Genomic DNA, 20,712 nt, shown 5'->3' on the forward strand with positions numbered 1-20,712 from the left:
TTGCCTAAAAGTATTACAAACTTTATAATTCATTATAATTAGGCCATTTAAATGTCTATGACAGTAGACATTTCTGCTTCCAGGAAATAAACTACAAAACTTTACCAAGTTACGTTTGTAACTTCATGGTGCATTCTTTTTTCATACAAGTATGTGAAGTGCAACAAATTGGTTATAATCTCACAATTCCTCATGTTTGAAGTTCGATTTTTGTTTCACATGAAAGTACAACAAAATACTCTTTTAAGTTCATGGTAAGAATTCAGCCTCACCAGAACCAATGTTTTACATCCACTGGTAGTACTTGATAATGCTTGGAGAAAGATTGGCACTCCTCCTGTCAATGTCTGGGCCCGACATCGAATCCGCCGGACGACCTCTCCTTGGTCTTTTGCCTCCCTTTCAGCTTTGGAGATTAGAGCTTTCGTCGGAAGGCTGCGGCGCTGCAGTGGATGTCCGACAATCTCGCCTGCTGAGTGACCAAACCAGGCTGCACTGCTGCTCGAGTCAATCTGCAAACCCGTACGTCGCAGTATGAAGCTGGACTCGCCCGCCCGTAGACCCCTACGACTAATCACGTCAAGCGGTCGCTCCTTGGGCGCCAACGGCCTTTCCACATCCTGCCAGGTCTCCATCAAAGCAAAACGGCCTGTTTGGCCTTGATGTTGGGGAGAGGATCACAAGAAAACACATATCAGGAGGAAATAAACCACATCATTAAAGGTCTGGTAAAGCCATATCAATGCCAAAAAAAATGTTGTTTTTTTTCCATAAAGAGCTGCTTGCCTGGTATTATGTCTTACAAAAAAAATTATTATACCTTTGCATGGTAGGAATAAAGAAAGCAGACTGGACATGTTATCCTGGGTGCTATCAGATGTATAGCATCAAGTATATATATATATATATATATATATATATATATATATATATATATATATATATATATATATATATATATATATATATATATATATATATATATATATATATATGCCAGGTTAATATACTGTACTGCAGTTACTGTTAAGTGCAGAATGGTCTTACCAATAGCCTGAGCCAGTGCGATCACCACATCCTGGCAGGTGGTGTCTGCTGTGACCCCACAGACCACCCGAGGTGCGCCATCCACCCACACACGCAACTCCATGATGCATGCAGCTCAGTGTTCGATTGCACACTCCGTCAAGTCCACACCTTGACCTCTGAACTGGCTATTTTCTGCATAACAACGAGGGGCATTCATACAATTTACAGCATTAAATACAATCGAATTCAAAAAGTGCAAAATAAAAATAAAATCTTCACAAATTTATTCAAAAAAAAAAAAAAGGTTGAAATTGATATTGGTTTCAGAGTAGAAGGACTGGGTTTCAAATGGAGCTTTGCATTCAGCCGAGCAGGAATGCACTCCGTGAAGCGAGATTGCATGTTCCCCCAATGTGGGCAGCTGGATGATATATTTAGCAGCATGAACCTTGCTTTATAGCTCTTGCTTTTATGGCTTGTCTCTAATGTAGCTGAGAGGTCGGAGCTCGGCAACTCACAGAGGTGTACCTTCAGGATGCTTTTATTCAATGGTATGAGAAGGAAACAGTGGAGTGGCATGGGAGCCCAGATTATACTACGAGAAGAAAGCAGTGCACTGCTTACACATAGAACGACAGCCAATTCTCTCAAATCCTGGAGAGCATGATGCAGTGTGCGAAGCAAGAAAGATGGCGGCACATATTCTGCCTCTGGATATTATGTGGTTCAACAGCAACTACGGGGGGATGATTCTTCATAGTAGTTGTACCCCCCCCCCCCCAATGCAGGATGGAAGGCAAATCTTTCCTGCTGCCTGGATTTGTCAGGGCAGCACGGTCAAGGTCAGAGTGTTGACTGGTCCCCAAAGACCGACCCTTTCCTTATTTATTTACTCCGTCTCCGTCTCCCTCGACTTGTGAAGGCAGGGTATACCATCCTGGATGTGGGAGATCAATTGGCTGTCTCCATGCCATGGACTTGTTCAAGAGAACTTACAGAGCTATACTACTACAACATCATCATCATCGTCATCATCCATTAGCTTTTTCCCATCGAGCCAGGAAACGTTAAACTTCAAGTTACCGTAACACAATTAACCAGTATCAACATTCAAGTTTCTAACCATCAAACGAGCAGTGTGATGCAGTGGCGGATCTAGAGGGGGAGTTGGGGGGGGTTGCAACCACCCCTCGAGATCCGCCACTGTGATGATCTACCTGGCTTAAAGAGCAGCGCAAAGTCAGAACATCGACAGCCATTTTGCCTCACTGTGAATGCAATGATAATGTGAGTCGTGGAGTTCAATAACTTATCACAAAGAAACTGACTGCTTGAGTAAGCGCATACCTCTCAGCTCTCACCCCACTACAGTTTTCCTGCGACATGTTGTTATCCATGATAACTTCACCTGCAGGATACACCGATCCCAATTTGCACCAAATAAATCAATATCAAGGGTCTTCAATCGAGGGTTCATCCCTGAATCAGACTTTCATTTGCTGTACTGCAGTCCGCATAAGATACGCTCCAAGGGTAGCAGTCAAATTAATCATGAATCAAGACAGTCCCTAATCCATCCCTGTTTTTGACCCTGACTGTGGCTCGATGAAGAGCTTTGAATGCTGTCCAGCTTTTGAGCGATTTGACCTTGGATGTTAAATAAATAAATAAAACATCAGCCTTTCTATCCAGATATCCACTTCCACTGAGGGAACTTCTACTGAGTCTTCCACGACATCCAGTTAGAGGTTCAGTTACTTCCTGGATGTTCTGCGTAACCAGTCATGTGCAGGTGGGCAAAACATCCACGCGAATTGTGTTTCACCATCTTCAGATGAGCATCATCGCCTGGATCATCAAGAGTGAGACCGTCTTAATTCTGTTCAATACTTTTAGCTGGGCCTTCAGATGCTCTGGAAGGTTACAAGTTTTTTTTTCTCTCTACTCTCTACACAATGGTGTGGTCCAGACATGTCTGCAGGTGATCAAGAAAGCCCTATGAGGATTAAGCCGTTTCACCACTTCAAAAGCTTCTGGTCCCCAAACGTTTTTGACCTTATCCCATCTTTTAAAAAGTACTCACTGGCCTCGGCTTGGTGGCGCATCTTTAGCTTTTCTAGCTGTTTAAGGTCTCTTTCCGTGACAATTTGCTTCCTCCATTTGTAACAAGCCGACACCAAGGAGGAATGAAGATCAGCTCGCCGGTCATTTAGCGGTGTTTCTTACTCTTCACCGTTTTCATCACGACCCAGCAAGATATCCATCGCTACACTACATGGCCAAATGTCGTCTCCTCCCCATTTCTTTCTGTTCTTAACAACATTACGCGAAGATACACAGGAAACTTTGGCTCATGAGAAGGCCATTCAGCCTATCATGCCTGCGTTGTTCCTGTCCCCATTTGTTAAGAACAATATTAAAAGTACATAAAGATGTCATGTTAAATTCACAATCACTTCCTCCTTTTTTCCCTTATCCTCACTGTAATTCACGGACCAGTGTTTGTTTGTTTGTCGTACGACTCATCCGACAGTTCTGGGCCGATTACATCCAGACTTGCTCCATCGGATCAGCATGGCCCCAATTAGTGTATCGGGGTGTTTTTATCTTTGCAGGTGGTCTTGGGGGAAGGAGAGGGGGAGGGGATGCAAATACAGAATGTAAATGTGTACCATGTCGCTCCAGGTGGGGGAGGGTATCACAAGTCTTCACCATTTACAGTACAGTATTCCTGTCCCCACATTTTCCAGTGCAGTGAAGTGTTTTGAATTATAGGCAATAGGTATGTTTTTCCTTCATGAACAATTTTTGTTTTGCCAATACAGAGCTGTCAGTTGCCTATACAGTGCTCCCTCGCTATATCGCGGTTCACTACATCGCGGGTTTTCAATGACGAGGCGCCTGATGAAGAGGCGCCTCCAGTATAAGAGATTTAATGCTCTTCTTGGCTGTGCAGTACTACATTCATCTCATCATCGTCATCAGTATTGCACAGCTATCATCGTCATATCTTCGTAGGTCAGTACCCATAATATGTTTTTTATATTTTATAGTACAATATAGTATTTTAAAAAAAATTTTGGTCTTAGGCTTTGCAGCCCCATGAAGTCGCATTTCCAATGAAAAATTTTTAAATTTTTTTTTTTAAATAACTGATTAAAGGTGTGTGGGGAAGGTTAATAAGAGTGTGTGGATGTTGTATAATGGTTTAAAATACGCTTAAATATATTTAAATAAATATGTGGTTTCTACTTCGCGGATTTTCACCTATCGCGGGTGGGTCTGGAACGCATCAACCGCGATAGGTGAGGGTGCACTGTACACCGCCCAAATAAAGGTATGCGTCACAAGAACGTGTTGCATGCTTGGAACAAGATCACCCATCGGGCGATCTGCTAGTTAATATAACAAAACACAAATACTCGTGAGGTCACCAAATATCACGCCGTTCTCACGTGACACCCAATACAGACGAACAGCTCCATACGGATCGAAAGTCAAAGTCATAATTGGATTGAGGAATTTATGAAACCTCCTACCCAGCTTAGGACATCTGCTGGGACCGCAAAACGTTCCACAGAAGATTTGACGGGGCTAGCCCCAAAACTGAGGGAGTAGTTTAGGGACGGACAGAAAGAGAAAGACACTCCTGCTTTATCATGGATATGTTCGGAGGAGTCAAGGGAAGATGAGGAAGAATAATAAAGGTTGGAGGAGTACGTGCACTTGATTCAGTATGGTAAAGAGTAGAAACCATTCAGAGAAATAAGGATTGGGAATCTAAAAGATGAGGAAAAGTCAGATGTGTCACAAAGGGACTGGTTGTAATACTATAGAGAAGTGTTGGAGGACTGACACCAAGTTAGATGTTATGGTGATAGTTTAAGTCATCACAGATCAATGAAAGGCAGATTGAGAAGAAAAGAAAAAAAAAAAAATCTGTGGTTGGAGGAAAGTTCATTTTTGGGAGTCAAAGTTGGCTGAATTCACCGATAACATACCACAAGGAAAGTTGGAGAGCAAAGAGAGATGAGTAAAGACGAGGTGTTTGCGACCTCTGTTGTACCTGGTGGGGCACACGGACCAACGCTTCCCAGTTGCTTAGGAGGGGGAGGAGGAGGAGCAGGAAAATTGAGGATGTCTAAAGTGTGTGGTTAGAGGAGGTGCAAAATGAGAGGGCAGTGAGGTGCAGTGAAATGGAGATGAGGTGCAGAGAAGAAAAATGTAAAAGATGCGGATCAGTGGGCTTGCGTATTTGCCGATACTCTTTTTATGAATATGCAACCACAGTAGATGAGACGGAAAAGAAAGAAGAAGAACGTGTGAGAAGACAGCTTAATAATGAAGTGTAAGGAAGTCTGCAAGTATAACGGTGTTTCGGCTTGGCTCTAATAAATACGCCAAGCATGGCGCCTGGATCGCTTGCTCACCCAGCACTCCGCCTGCTCGGCTCCACCTGCTCGGCTCCACCTTATGCCCCGCATCGCCGACCAAGCCCAAAGCGTGTCTCATTTATAATTGTCTGGCAAGGGAGGAGTCTAAAGGTGGATCAGGATGGGCAGTAGGCATTCCCAAGCAACCCCATTGTTGCAAGGATGCTTCCTTGCCATGTATTGGCCCCACCCACGGGTGGACTCTGCACCGGAAATAACCTCATTCTAAGCAGACTATTGTCCCAATACTTTTGGAAATACAGCGTTTATCACAGACACCCACAGAGAAGTTGATAATGAGAAGCCAAAGGAAATGAAAGGTGAAAAGGTTGCAATAGCAGTGACCTATGAAATACACATACTGTCATACAAGTAAAATTCTTCGTCTGTCTGTCTGTCTGTCTGTCTGTAAACACCGCTGGGCTAACAACCATCACATTTGGCACACAGACCAAGTCCGACACAGGGATTCTCCTAAGGGTATTTCTTACATGGCAAGTGACCTGTACTTTGCGGTTTGACCCGTCTTCTTTCTTGAAAGCCGCGGACCCGTTTTCGTATCGTTAAAACCCGTATCGGATGGAAAGTACGAACAATTTCAAAAACGCAATGTTTCGCTTCCATTCCACTTGCATGGATTTCCACAGTGACAGATCTGTAGCATTCTCTATCCGAAATGCAAGGTACCGCTCTAATCTGACTCTATTGGATGGGTGACGTCATGAGATTTACGCAACCCACCAATTCCCTCAATCCTCATCTGTCCACATCGTCACTTCGGCTCGTCCACCATTCGTCCGCACCCCAAATCAATCGGTAGGCCAATTCCCTCTGTGATACTTATCGGCACTTTCGAGTATTTTCATTGGTACGATTTGATTTGGATAGTTTTCATTCGTATACTGTCCACAAATTACCGTTCCAAATTCAAGCCATAATAATGGCCAAATCCAAGCCACCACTTATCACCACCTGGTCTCTATAAACCAGGAAACACTGCTCTTTATTGTAGGGACGCTATTTGCAGGAAGTGTGACGTCACACATCACAGGCGACAACTGGAAACAAAAAAAAGTCAATAAAACTTTGAGAAATTGTTGTGTTATTTCTTAGATGTTGTATTCTTTCCAAGTATGTTGTTGTTGTTGAGATCGTGAGAAAGATAATGATGCAAGGGGGGGGGCATGCGTATCGTGAGGGAGGGGTCATCTTAACAGAGTAGGAGATGTGTGAACGTTGCACGCTGCAGAACAAATGGACTTGTGCCCTGCAATCAATCACATTGTTTGGTGTCTGTTGAGTGACATCACATAAATATTCTTTTTTTTTGAGAAATCTTACGTTATGTTATGTAATGTATGTGCTCTCACTTGGAACCTCCTGAACTTGACTGATTAGTGAACTTATTGAATCACGTTTTTACCAGTTTAGTTAATCTTTTTTGTGCTACATTGTTTACTGCCGAATGGTTCCCTCTTGCTAAATTAATTTTTTGTTGTTGGGCTGTGAATTTCAAGTGGTATTTGCAAAAAAAAAAAACGTAACTTGGGTGTCAAGTTAGACAGATAACCAAAGTTAAAACAAAAAAAATTGGTTTCAATTTTGTTATCTTGTCGCAAACCTGCGACCGCAACATACAAAGGGTTAAACCCCCCCCCCCCCCCGCTTTCAATTCTGACCAATTATTTTTGTTGCCTTCAAATTGTCAGGTATGGTTTTCATCCACCACCTCAGCCTTTAAAGACCCTGAAGAGCCCAAGGAACCTTCAAGACACGAAGACACTCAAGACCCTTTAGACCCGACATATCCAAAAGACTCTTAAGACCCATAAGACCCTTAACACCCTAAAAGAACTTGAAGACCACAAAGACCCTGAAGACCATAAACACCCCAAAGACCCTCATGACTTTGAAGACCCCAGAGACCCATAAGATCCTTTACACGCTTCAGATAAATTAGACAAATTGGACCCTTGACCATTTGGAACCTGGGACCTCTTGGACCTTTTTACATGCTTGAGTGTTTACCCTTTTGACCCCTTAGATGAGACGCTAACTACAATTGGAACATGCCCTTCAGATCATCTAGTTTCTGGAACCTTTCAAGCACACACACCACACAAACAGCTATCGTCTTCTTACATCACACAGACTATATATCATTTTCAGCAAGTAATGTGCAAACTCGACCCACCCAGAGGGTGGGAACTCTGCTGTCTATAATAATTTGGTCAGAAGACTACCGGCGAAATTGCTGAGAAACTTTTTTATTTAATTATTTTTACCTTGGCCACGAAGGTGAAGGAGGTTACGTTTTCACCCCTTTCTGTCTGTGTACAGGATATCTCAAAAAGTTGCAGACAGATCCGGATGAAATTTTGTGGACAAGTTTGGCACGTGACAAGGACAAACTGATTCGATTTTGGTGAAGATCCGGATCTGGATCCAACGACTATAATTTTAAAAGTGATTCTTCTCCATTGAGAGATAGAGCTAAAAATTATATATTACACGGTATCTCAAAAGGTTGTGGACGGATTCGGATGAAACTTGGTGGACAGGTTGGGTGTGTGACAAGGAAGAATTGGTTCGATTTTGGTGAGATCCGAATCCGGATCTGGAGACGAGAATTATTTAATTTTAAAAGTGATTCTTCACCATTGAGACATGGGGACAAAAACAATTTAGTACTGTATAGCATGATATTTCAAAAATGTATTGGGCCTGATGTGTTCTCGTGGATCAGGCATTACGTGGCGGAGGTATGCGCTGTACCGAGCACCCTTCTAGTTTTTAGAAGTTTTTTTTTTTACTGTACATGTACACGTTAACATACACCCTGCAAAAATTCCTTTGTGAGAGGAGGAAGGAAGGAGTGGAAGAGGAGCGGGGTAGGAGGAAGGAGAGGATGGGATGGGATGAGGGAAGGAAAGGAAGGCGGTGGGGTGGGAGTCTGGAGGGAGGGATGGGTTGTGGAAGGGGAATGGGTGGGAGGAGGGACCCAGCTTTGCTCGGCAATGCCGGGTACCTTTTCTAGTCGATAATATATTTTATCCTCAATCTACATGTCACCAGGGGTTGGAAGGATACCCGAGAAGAACGCACACTCACCTCTAAGCCGTCTCACCTGGGTTTGAATCCTGATCCAACTACAAACTGTCATTCCGGTGTTTCACATGATGCAGGGCGATGCATAGATGTGTGCGCCGTCCCTCGGATGGATGTTACCCCATCTGCCAGCACTGGTCGTTGGCGGACATAAAAGATCCCTTGCGTCCTTCGTGAAGAGTAGGTGAGTGATCGCCGGCACCTTCAACAAATTACAAATTCCTGCCTGGACTGACTGCTGGGAAGACAATGACCAACTCCCAAGCATAACCTTTGCAAAGTGACTGCTTTGGCAGCACCAACGCTCGAAAAGTCAGATACGACAATGACAACGACGACAACGCATCACCAAATCCTTCATTTTGTCAAACACACAGCAGAAAAAAAAGAAAGTTTTGAACAACTATATCTCAGGTAATGGCCAATGGCATGTCTGTGGATTCACGGTGGTTCAGTCAAAGATGTCCTCAAATAATGAAACCAAAGCACCACGAGTCCACTGAGTATCGTGCATGATCAGAACCCTGTCTCCTGCTGGCGAGCTGTCACAGTACTCGTGGCACTGGTAAACAAGGAGCCAAGCAAGCTCTTAGCATGATCAGTAAAAAAAAAAAAAAAAACCACAGGGTAAATGTCAGCATGTTTCCAAAAGGCACCCTGGCTGGAAGTGGAACAAGTGACAAACACAACCAGCTGCTGACTTTGCTGCTGGGAATCTGCTGGTATTGATTACAAATGATAAATTACCTTCCACCTCACGCAATCTCTTTTCATCTCGTAGAGCATGGTAAAGCAATTTTTCTCTCTCCAAACCACTTTTCCTTGCCCACACCTTAACCACAGTCCTCATGCCTACATTGCAGACACATGATCATTTTGATGTATTACCTCTGCCACCGAAGCTTGGAAGGAGGTTCTGGTTTCACTCATTTATGTCTGTCTGTCTGTTTGTGACTTTGCGAAACAATTTTGCCAAGTATGTTGACCTGTACGCTATGTTTGTCTGTTTGTCACACGATTTTTGCCCCCGGTTTTCAAGCAATCATTCTGAATTTGCTTTGTGTATGTAGGTAACCGCCCAAGGACAGCAACGCGCATTTTTGGTCAGGATCCGGATCCAGATCCTATAATTGTTTGAAGTCATTCTTCACCATTGAGAGATAGGGCCAAAAAAAGATATATGTATGGCATGATGTATCAAAAAGTTTTGATTGAGTTATGACAAAACATGGTGGATGAGTTTGTTAGGTGATGAGAACAAACCGATTCGATTTTGGTTCAGGTCCGCATTCAGATTGTCCGATCGGTGGGATACAAAATGTAAACTAATCAGTCTGGCAGAGGTATGTGCTCTACCCAGTGCCGTTCTACTTCCCACATTGATAAATACGTCAAGGAGATTTTGTCTGTCTGGATTTTCCCAAGATTGATCCAGAAATGAAATCTCAAGCTCATCTGTAAGATCTTGCTAACCTTTAAGTAATTAATTTACGAGAAACTGGTGACTAGTCCAGTGCGGTCTGTAGACCGATGAAGAGTTAGCATTAAATGATTTCCCAGTAATTCCAAAATCCTGATTTGCATGCTGAGATCAGAACACACCATCTCATGATCAGTCATACTTGATTCCAATTGCATCATCGAATACAAAAACCTCCATTCTTATGATGATGTTTTCCTTTGTAATACAGTAATGGCAATTTTGGGTAAGAGCTTACAATTTGTACAGCTCGGTGTTTTAAAGACAGATAACGATAAAACTTTCCCATAATGTACCATGAGAAGCGTTGAAAAGGTTACACAAACGAGGTACTCACAATAATGCAAGGTATGCCAGGGGTATTTCTTACCTGCATCACCGAAGGTGGAAGGAACATATGTTTTCACCCCTTTGTCTGTTTGTTACTTGCAAAATCGAAGATTTTTTCAAGTATATTGGTCAGTTGATTTTGTTATTCTGTTTGTCTGTTTATCTGTTTATCGCCGACAAGTCACAACTTTAAACCGATCTTCATGAAACTTCACCACATGGTAGAGTTTGTCATAAGGAAGAAGACTATTGTTTTTCACGTCAAAAGGTCAACATAGGTCGAAGATCAACAACTTAAGTGAGATTTCTAAAATCCTCATTTTTTTATCCCATTGACTTGAAGTTTGAAGAGGATTTATATTTCAGGTCATCGAGTTATGCCTGAGGTCCAATTATATTGTTGCGGGCCGGCGGGGTCGGGTGAGAAGACCACTAGGTGGGGGAAAGCTACGTCGATTCCCACCAGATGGAGGGGAAAAAAATGATTTGATAACCTGACTAATAGCCCATCGCAACGCACTCTCTTGTCTTCCCACTACACAAAAGGAAGGGGCCTAACTACACTTATATTAATGGAATAACTGACTCAGGACAACTATCTGTTGTATGCATATGGTTCCGAGAACCGTAACAATATATATATATATATATATATATATATATATATATATATATATATATATATATATATATATATATATATATATATATATAATTATAGGTTCAATTATAACCACCAATTTTGTTTGAGGTCCACAAAGGCCAAATTTCTAAAATTGTCAATTTTCATCCAATTCACTTGAAATTTGAAGAGGAGTTGCATATTTGGTCTTTGAATTCAACCACCAATTAGTTTTGAGGTCAAATTTGTTTTATGGATTTTGCAAGTATCGTGCTCTGCACAACATCTTCTTCTTGTTATTCTGTCTGTCTGTCTGTCTGTCTGTCTGTCTGTCTGTCAATTGCCTACAAGTCACAATTCTAAACTTATCGTCATGAAACTTTACCAAGTCGTTGAGGTAGTCTCAACTGAGAAGCCTATTGATTTTGAGGTCAAAGGTAATCTTAAGGTCAAATTTCTAAAATCACCATTTTTCATCTGATTGACTTGAAAGTAGAACAGGATTTGCATATTGCATCACTGAATTGGGAAACAAGCTCTTTGAGGTCAAAAGTTCAAAGGTCAACTCTAGGTCAAACTTCTAAAATCATCAATTTTTATCTGAAAAATTGTCTTGAGAATTAAACAGCATTTGCATTGTGCACTGCTGAATTGGGAAACCAACTATGTTTGAGGTCAAAAGGTCAAACTTCTAAAATTATCAATTTCAATCTGAAAAATAATCAATTTTCATTTGATTGACCTGAGCGTTAAGATCGTCAATTTTAATCTTCATGACATGGGTAATTTGATATATCCATGGCAACCTTTGGAGAGGGGGATGGATTTTGCAAGTATCGTGCTCTGCACGACGTCTTTTTCTTGTTTGTATGTTTGTGTGCAGGATATCTTAAAAAGTTGTAGACGGATTCAGATGAAACTTGGTGGACAGGTTCAGACGAAAGGAAGAATTTCTTTCGTCCTGTGAAGATCCAGATAAGATAATTTTTTAATGCTAAAGTGGTTATTCACCATTGAGAGATGGGGCCAAAAACGATATACAATATAGTATAGCATGATATCTCAAAAAGTTTTTGGGCATGATATGTTCCACTGGATCAATCATTGGGTGGCGGATGTATGCGCTCTTCCTTGTGTAATGAAATATTATAAACTAGAAGGGCACAAGTCCTTATCATTAGTAACAGAGGCCAGTGCCGGATTAAGCCTCGGCTGGCCCTAAGGCACATTTTGAAATTTTAGAGAATGGCCTGAAAATTTTAAATTAGATCTCGGGCACATGGAAATGTACCCCAGACAAAAGATGAACCGATTCAATAACAAAATATTTTATACAAAAAAAAGACAAATATTTAATGTGAAAAGAAAATAGTTTATTGAATCCCTCTATACAATTTGCAAAATTGTGGCTATACAATACAAAAATTTTTGTGGCCCGAATTTTTGGCTGGCCCTAGGGCACATGCCTTGTCTGCCTAATGGTTAATCCAGCACTGACAGAGGCTCAGAGGCCAGTACTCTTGACACCTTGGGGAACATTCACGACAGAATGAGAAACGTTTCAGGGCTGGAATCGATCCATAACAGATCACCACTGTGGTGCAGGAGACTTGACTGACTAGGATTTTGACATGAATTTGTAATATTTTTTTTCAGTATGCCGGTGATAGCATGCTTACTCATCATTAGACACAGTGGGATATTTAATGTCATTCAATGATTTGTGTCGACAAACAGGTCCTTAACCTGTGTCCACAGAAAGCTTAATGGCCATCTGATAGACACAAATGGTGCATCTATTCCTCGTCCTTTCTTCGAAACACAAGGGTTTAATACAGTTTATAGCTGGGTCGAGATTTGAGTCTAGGCTAAACATCTTCACGGCGAGTACACATTCCTCTAGGCTCAAACCTAAGCCATCCTTCCAGCCCATCTATAATTCATTCTCTCGTGCACGACGCTCCATGCAGAGGGTCGGTTCTGCCGCAGCAGCTTGCTGGGGAGTGTTACAATCCTGGACGGATCGCCACTCCAACGCAGAATATTCATCAGGTAGTGCAAGAATTTGGAATTTAGGCAGTCAGTGATACTTCATTGGTAAAAAAAATATGTACAAAAGCACATACCGTACTGTAAATAGGGTGTCCATAAAGTAATTGTGCAACGTTGAACTTTTGATGGACTAAAAAAAAAAAAATAAAATACATATATATTGTTGCGGATTTCGCGCCCGCCGGCGTGCGAACGGCCACGTAACTCGAATCGCGGCACGTCGCCCACCGGACGGACAATCCAGTCGTGACCCTCTCGGACTAACGCCGGGAACCAGTCACGGGTGGACCTTTCGGTCTCACCGCGATCGAGCCAATCAGCCCCCGCGTGGGATAGGGTTGCTCGCCAAATTCGACCTACCTAAGTACCCACACGGAGGGTAGACCGGGCGATCGCACCTCGCCGCAGGTCGACTTCGGACACGGGCCACTTAAGCGACCCGTTCCGTACTATCAGAATAACCGAGCGGTGTTATCGTCGACCTCGACGGTTCGATTAATTATCGGGCGTATTCAGCCCACTACCAACCCTTTACGTGAAGCAAGATGGGGATTCAATGGAGGAAAAGACGAAGCGAAGCGGGAAACAGTTCAACAATAAAGCACATTTATTCGCGACGAACGGAAAGCACACAAATACAATTCCACCAAATGCACACAAAAAAGAAAACACAATTCCATTTACACAAAAAGCAAACATAAAAGTGGAAACACAGTGCAGAGCTAATACCGACTACCGAGCACACGGCAACACTTATACAATTCTACTTCACAGACGGCGCCGACAACACATACCCAAAACCAAGGAAAAGAAATCCCCCAAGAATGGGGTAGGCCTGAGGCCGAGACCGGGTCGGGCCTACCCGTCTGGTGATGAGACGCGGAGCGGCGATGGCCCCGCAACCCGCGGGCCTCGTGGACAGTGCCTGGCAGGGGGTGGGAACGGGGCCCCCTTGGTCGCACTATCTCAGCGCGGGGGGAAACAGGAGGGGGTTGCTGATGCTCGGGGTATAGAGGATCTTTATTATGTGCGACGAGCGTCTCCACCTCGGCCAGGTCGCGCTGTCGGCCTCCCTCGGGTGCAGCTTCCTGCACGACGCGAGCACCCCCTCGTCTGGTGTCGCCGCCTTTCCACAGCTCCGTCCCCTCCGTTCCGACTCCAACGCACACGACGAGCAGCTCCACCGCCCGCGAAGTCTTGACCCTCTGCTTCCGACTCTCCTCTTCTTGACTCTCCGACCCTCCTCTCTGAACTCTTCTTTGGACTGACGAACACCGTCCTTTTATCCCCCCGTAACTTCGCCTTTGACCCCCTCCCTTTAACCTTTCACCTCGCTCCCCATTGGCCCGAGAAAAAGTGGGCGTGAAGGCTTTTTGATCCACAAATTTGCATATATCGATCGTTCTGGAGGCGGGGCCAAATCGCCCCTCGCTCACCGATTGGACGGCAAAAAGTGGGCGTGTGTCGTTTTTGATCCGTTTTTGAAGCAGAAAATCCGTGATTTTGTACACGCTGTTCAACGTGCGCCCTACACGAGTCCAACACCGGTACCCACAGCGGGGCAAGAACGGTGGCGATGCTACGGTTGTGAGGTGTGCGTGAAGGTCGTGGCGGTTGTGGTGAAGCGGTGGTTGTGGTCGGTGGTTGATGTTGTGGTTGTGATCATGGCGGTTGGTCCAAAATAAAGATAGTAAAAGAAAAACGGCTATCCTGAAGAGTCGCAGCACGCATAAATGACATGTATTCCCACTAGACAACGGGTTTGGGCCTAACTACACATGTACTTGCCGAGATACCTCACCTAAGGGACCTGAATGGTGGTTTGCGAATCTGGTAACCACAACAATATATATATATATATACATCTATATATATATATATATATATATATATATATATATATATATATATATATATATATATATATATATATATATATATATATATATAAATGGTGTATGGAAGCATTAAACAGGTTTTTACTCAATCCAGTTCAAATTTCATGGTTCAACATAACTGCCATATTCATGCACTCTGATTTTCCAACTTGTTGAAAACATTCTCCAGTTGCTGCTGAGTAATTTAATGAACTGCATTTGTGATAGTAGCCCTAGGTTCATCCAAAGAATGTGGTTTTGATGAATAAACAAGAGTTTTACATAACTTCATAAAATGTAGTCCAATGGGAATAGATCAGCAGAACGAGGTGATTAAGCAGTTGTTCAATGTCTGCCGATCCACTACATTCACGAACCATCACACATTTGAAGCATAGTGGCAGGGAGCCTAGTCTTTCTGGTACAAGGTGGTATGTCAGCAATCTAATTGTCATAGTTTTGGAACAAAAAAAAAAATGGAACAACATTGCAAAGTAATGTTTAACTTCTTCCAAAAAAGATAAAGGACCAATGATGCTTGACTCCCCGCAAGAACACCAGACATTGATTTTTGAAGAGTCTCTTTAATGTTGCCAGACATCCTGAGGTCTTTCTATCTATCTGTACTACAAGAGAGCCGTCTGTGTGTCTGTGTGTTTGTGTCACCATTTTTCTCAGAGATGGCTGAACGGATCTTCGTCAAATTTTGAGATTCATCAGTGAGTGCCAGGGAGTGTTTTACAAAAAAAAATTGAAAAAAAAAATTCGATTTATATATATATTTTTCAATCGCTGTCCAGTTCTGAAGCCTTTTTGATAAATAAGTTATATTCAAGTACACATATGTATGAATAAATACACAACAATTACCAGCCATTTAAATACAAATAAACCTCTTCCAGAAGTAGTCAAAGTTGGTAGTACATCTTCTTCCTGAACGGTACCATATTTATAGATCAGGGACGAACTTAACCCAGAAACATCAGTGGCACATTCATGAGCATCCAATTGACCAATAACATCAAATTTCTAAACTAACACATTTACGCGAACACTTATACAACTTCTAAACGAACACTTTTACAATGCCTCTTCACCAATAATCTATAGGGTGTTTACAAAGTCCCGTTACCCCCTCCACAGAACCCTATAAATGAATATAATAAACACACAAGAAGTATAAATGTAATCTATGAATACACAAAACTTGTATAGACATAAAAACCAAAGTATGAACATGAACACGAACATGCACACGCACACACACAATGTCCCAGGATAGATGATGGTGGGTGGGGAGGACGGGAATTTGTGACCACCTTCTCAGGTACAGTACATTTCTCTATGTGCGAAGTTGATTTTGCGATCTGTTGGTCACTTGAGAGTTGCAATTGCACGGAGTTTCTGCAAATCTCACGGGATTGTGAATTGAACAGGAGACAATGACGAGCCATTTTAAAATCACTCCATAGTGTCTAAGCCTTTGTAGCTTTGAGAAAGGTAATATTAAAGGATCACCGATCCCACTCCTTAGTGGGTTCAGGAAAGTGTTTTAAGCCCCCACAAAAAAAATATACCAGACAATGCCAGGTACCCCTGATAGTAACACATACAGTAACACCTCGATTTACGTCATCACATTATTCATACCACTACCTGATTTGCATCGCCTTAACTTGCACTTATGTCTCTGTAAAACCCATACCTTTTATTCTCAAGCTTTTTCAGAACCAGAATATCACATTAAAAAAATCAAATTACCAAATCAGGAGATGGTAAAATTGCCGAAAAACCGACTGTTCTTTGCTTTGCACGTAAAGAAATGTATTGTTTTCTGGATTGGCTGAGAAGCATTGTAAAAGTGTTACCTGAGAAGTGACATTAGATGCTCGTGAATGTGCCCTTGATGTTGCCCTGTTATAAAATTTGCCTCAGAATGCAGTGAGCACCACCTATAAAAATGCTGATGTCCATTGATTAAGTGTACGTGTGTAAATTAATGATTAAGGAGAAAGAAGAGGTGCCACCAATTTGACCGCTTCCAGAAGAGGTTTAGTTTTATTTAAATATTTCTGGTAATTGTTTTTTATTTTATTTTTATGTATGTGTAAATATTATAATATAACTGTCTGTGCATAATCCAAAAAGGGTAATATCACAAGTAAAAAGCTAAATATAATATGTGAAGTGAAGTGGTCTACGTTAGGAACGCACCCCTACCTTATTACATTAATTCCAAGGTGAAAAATTCCTTTGATTTATGTCGTTTCGATATTCATCACACTTTACAGGAATGACGCAAATCGGAGTCAAACAGTTCTGTGGGAATGTGTGTAAATATATATATATATATATATATATATATATATATATATATATATATATATATATATATATATATATATATATATATATATATATATATATATATTGCGGATTCGCGCCCGCCGGCGTGCGAGCGGCCACGTAACTCGAATCGAGGAACGTCGCCCACCGGACGGACAATCCCGTAGTGACTCTCTCGGACTAACGCCGGGAACTAGTCACGGGTGGGCCTTTCGGCCTCACCACGATCGTGCCAATCAGCCCCCCGCGTAGGATAGGGTTGCTCGCCAAATTCGACCTACCTAAGTACCCACACGGAGGGTAGACCGGGCGATCGCACCTCGCCGCAGGTCGACTTCGGACACGGGCCACTTTAAGCGACCCGTTCCGTACTATCGGGATAACCGAGCGGTGTTATCGTCAACCTGGACGGTTCGATTAATTATCGGGCGTTTTAGCCCACGACCAACCCTTTACGTGAAGTAAGATGGAGATTCAATTAGAGAAAAGACGAAGCGAAACGGGAGAAACAGTTCAACATAGAGCACATTTATTTCGCGATGGCACACGGATAGCACACATATACAATTATACACCAAAAGCAAATGTAAAAGAAGAAGAAACACACAATAATGCACAAAAAGCAAATGTAAAAGCAAAACACAATGCAGATCTAGCACCGACTACCGAGCACACGGAAACACTTATACAGTTTTACTTCACAGACGGCGCCGACAACACATACTCAAAGCAAAAGAAAAAGGGACCACCCTCCACGATGAGGGGGGCAGACGGGCCTGGGGCCGAGACCGCGTCGAGCCTACCCGTCTGGTGATGATCCGCAAAATGGCGGTGGTGCCCCGACTCCGCGGGCCTCGCTGGGACTGCCTGGTATGGGGTGGGAACGGGGCCCCCTTCTCGCACTATCTCAGCGCGGGGGGAAACAGGAGGGGGTTGTTGATGCTCGGGGGCATGAGGATATCTCGCTGGTTCGGGTCCCGCGACAAGCGTCTCCACCGCGACCTCGGTCGCGTTATCGGCCTCCCCTCTCCGCAGCTCCCCGACTCTGACACGAGCGCCCCCTCGACTGCCTTCGCCGCCGCCACCTCTCCAACTCTCCACAGCTCCGTCCAACTGCTTTCTCCGACTCTTCTCTTCACTGACTTCCCAACTCAACTGCTTCTTCTTCTTCCCAACTCAACTTGACTCGACTCGTCCCAACTCAATTCTACTGCCTTTTTGGCGAGCGAACGCGGCCCTTTATAGCCCCCGTGGCTTCGCTCCTTCACCTTCGACCCTTTACCTCTGGCTGGCTCCCCATTGGACAGAGGAAAAGTGGGCGTGAATGCTTTTTGATCCATGAATCTGCATATAGCGATATTACTCCGACGCACCTGGAGGCGGCGCCAAATCGCCCCATGCTCGCTGATAGGACGGAACAGAAGTGGGCGCGAGTCGTTTTTGATCCGATTTCTTCGGAAAGGCTGATGTTTCTGCACCCGCTGCTCGGTGCACGCCCTGCACGAGTCCAGTATCGGTGCCCACAAGCGGCGCGGGAATGACGGTGATGCGATGGTTGCGAGGGCGAGTTGTGACGGTAAAGGTCGTGGCTGTGGTTGTGAAGCGGCGTTGCGGTTGGTGGTTGTTGTGTGATGGCTGTTGAGACGTGGTTGGTGGTGGTAGTAATGGCGGCTGGTCCAAAATAAAGATAGTAAAAGAAAAACGGCTATCTAGAGGGGTCGCAGCCCGAATGAATGACATTTATTCCCTCTAAACAACGGGTTTGGGCCTAACTACACATATACTTACAGAGATATCTCACCTAAGGGACCTGAATGGTGGTTTGCGAATTTCGTCAACCACAACAATATATATATATATATATATATATATATATATATATATATATATATATATATATATATATATATATATATATATATATATATATATATATATATCCCATCACTTTGCGAATAGGAATATAAAGGGTTGCGGTGGGGGGGGGGAGAAAGAGAGAGAGAGGGGAGTGGGGGTGGGGGGGAGGGAGGAGGGAGGGGGGGGGAGGAGTGGGTGAGGTGGGAGGGCTGAGGAAGAAGGGAGCTAGGAAGGAAGGAAGGGAGAGCGATGCCAAACCAAATATCGCAATACACTCTGGGAGAGGGGGGAAGGAGTAAGAAGGATGGGGGAGAGACGAGAGGGGGGGGGAGTGGGGAGAGGGAGTGGGTTTGGGAGGAGGCAAGAGTGAGGGGATGGGTTCTTGACTTGCGTTTGGTAGTGAGTTTCACTCAAAGCATGCGAGGGGAAGGGAATGGAAGGCAGCACGAGGGGAAGGGATTGGAAGGCAGCATGAAGGGAATGGAAGACAGCATGAGGGGAAGGGAATGGAAGGCAGTGTGAGAGGAGTGGGAGGGAAGGCAGTGCGAGGGGAAGGAATTGGAAGGCAGTGTGAGAGGAAGGAATTGGAAGGCAGTGTGAGAGGAAGGAATTGGAAGGCAGTGCGAGAGGAGGGGGAGGGAAGGGTGATAAAACTCACCCAAACAGCAAGATTTTCTTTTTAACCACTAGATTCTATATAAAACCAGGCAAGAACATTTTATTTAAAACCATGCTATCTACCTCGTAAAGGCCTGCCTTCATGCACGCATGGATGCTTGTACAGACCTTTGCACCTCTCTGGTCGGCTCACTCCGAATCTGATTCCTATGGGGAAGCAGTTTTAAATTTAAAACTAAACACTCAGTTCTTTACAGAGGGGGAAGGGTGGGAGAGAGAGCGTTCGGGATGGGAGAGAGAGGGATAGGGATGAAAGGGAGAGGGATAGGGATGAGAAAAGGGGGAGGGAAGAGTGCAGAGTGGGAGAGGAGGAGTGGAGAGGGGGGTGATACCGGCATATGAGATGCCGAGTTTAACATCCATCTGAGAGACGGCACACACATTGATGAATCACCAGGACGACAGTTTATAGCTGGGTCATGATTCAAACCCAGACTAGACAGCTTACAACGAGTGTGCGTACCTCTCGGCTATCCTGCTGTAATGTGGCAATTCATTGCTTTGTCACAACTGAAAACATTTTTTACTCAATGTAATCATATAATTTATTTTGCATTCCGGTATCGAATCGCAGTATCACCATCAAAGCTTGAAGAAGGTTTGCCAAGTGGCTAAAGCACTCAAGGAAGCACTCCAAGAAAAGGAATAAGGAACGGCTGGCTTGGAAAACCATTAGCGATCGCCGATCCATCATATTAAACACCACCCGGAGACGCCCAACATGTCAAACCATGTCTGAATTGGACAAATGAACACATTTTCTTCAACAGTTGGATGTGCTACTAAGCTCAGTTCTGGAGCCTAAATTTTGTAATCCGGCTTAGTTTAAGAGATTCTGGAGGTTATGGCATGTGCGGAAATTAAATAAAGCCATGAATGCTGGCATCTTCGAGCGATTAT

General features: G+C 43.5%; 1 protein-coding gene across 4 annotated transcripts in view; it reads right to left on the reverse strand.

The window, feature by feature from the left end:
- RASSF8 (Ras association domain family member 8) overlaps window positions 1-20,712 on the reverse strand; it is a 39,155-nt gene that overhangs the window by 14,286 nt on the left and 4,157 nt on the right. For 3 of the 4 annotated variants that reach the window (XM_085873656.1, XM_085873654.1, XM_085873657.1), the window contains exons 2-3: window positions 1,048-1,221; window positions 273-658 (exon numbers count right to left, since the gene is read on the reverse strand). In XM_085873656.1, the coding sequence (XP_085729782.1) occupies window positions 273-658; window positions 1,048-1,150 (489 nt within the window). In that variant the 5' untranslated portion in view covers window positions 1,151-1,221. Of the gene's footprint in view, window positions 1-272; window positions 659-1,047; window positions 1,222-8,589; window positions 8,773-20,712 lie in introns of all 4 variants that reach the window. The other variant, XM_085873655.1, reaches the window with a different exon arrangement.

The sequence above is a fragment of the Eptatretus burgeri genome, chromosome 3 (genome assembly GCF_056783735.1).
Source record: "Eptatretus burgeri isolate ZD-2024b chromosome 3, Ebu_testis_v1, whole genome shotgun sequence".
Classification (NCBI taxonomy): domain Eukaryota; kingdom Metazoa; phylum Chordata; class Myxini; order Myxiniformes; family Myxinidae; genus Eptatretus; species Eptatretus burgeri.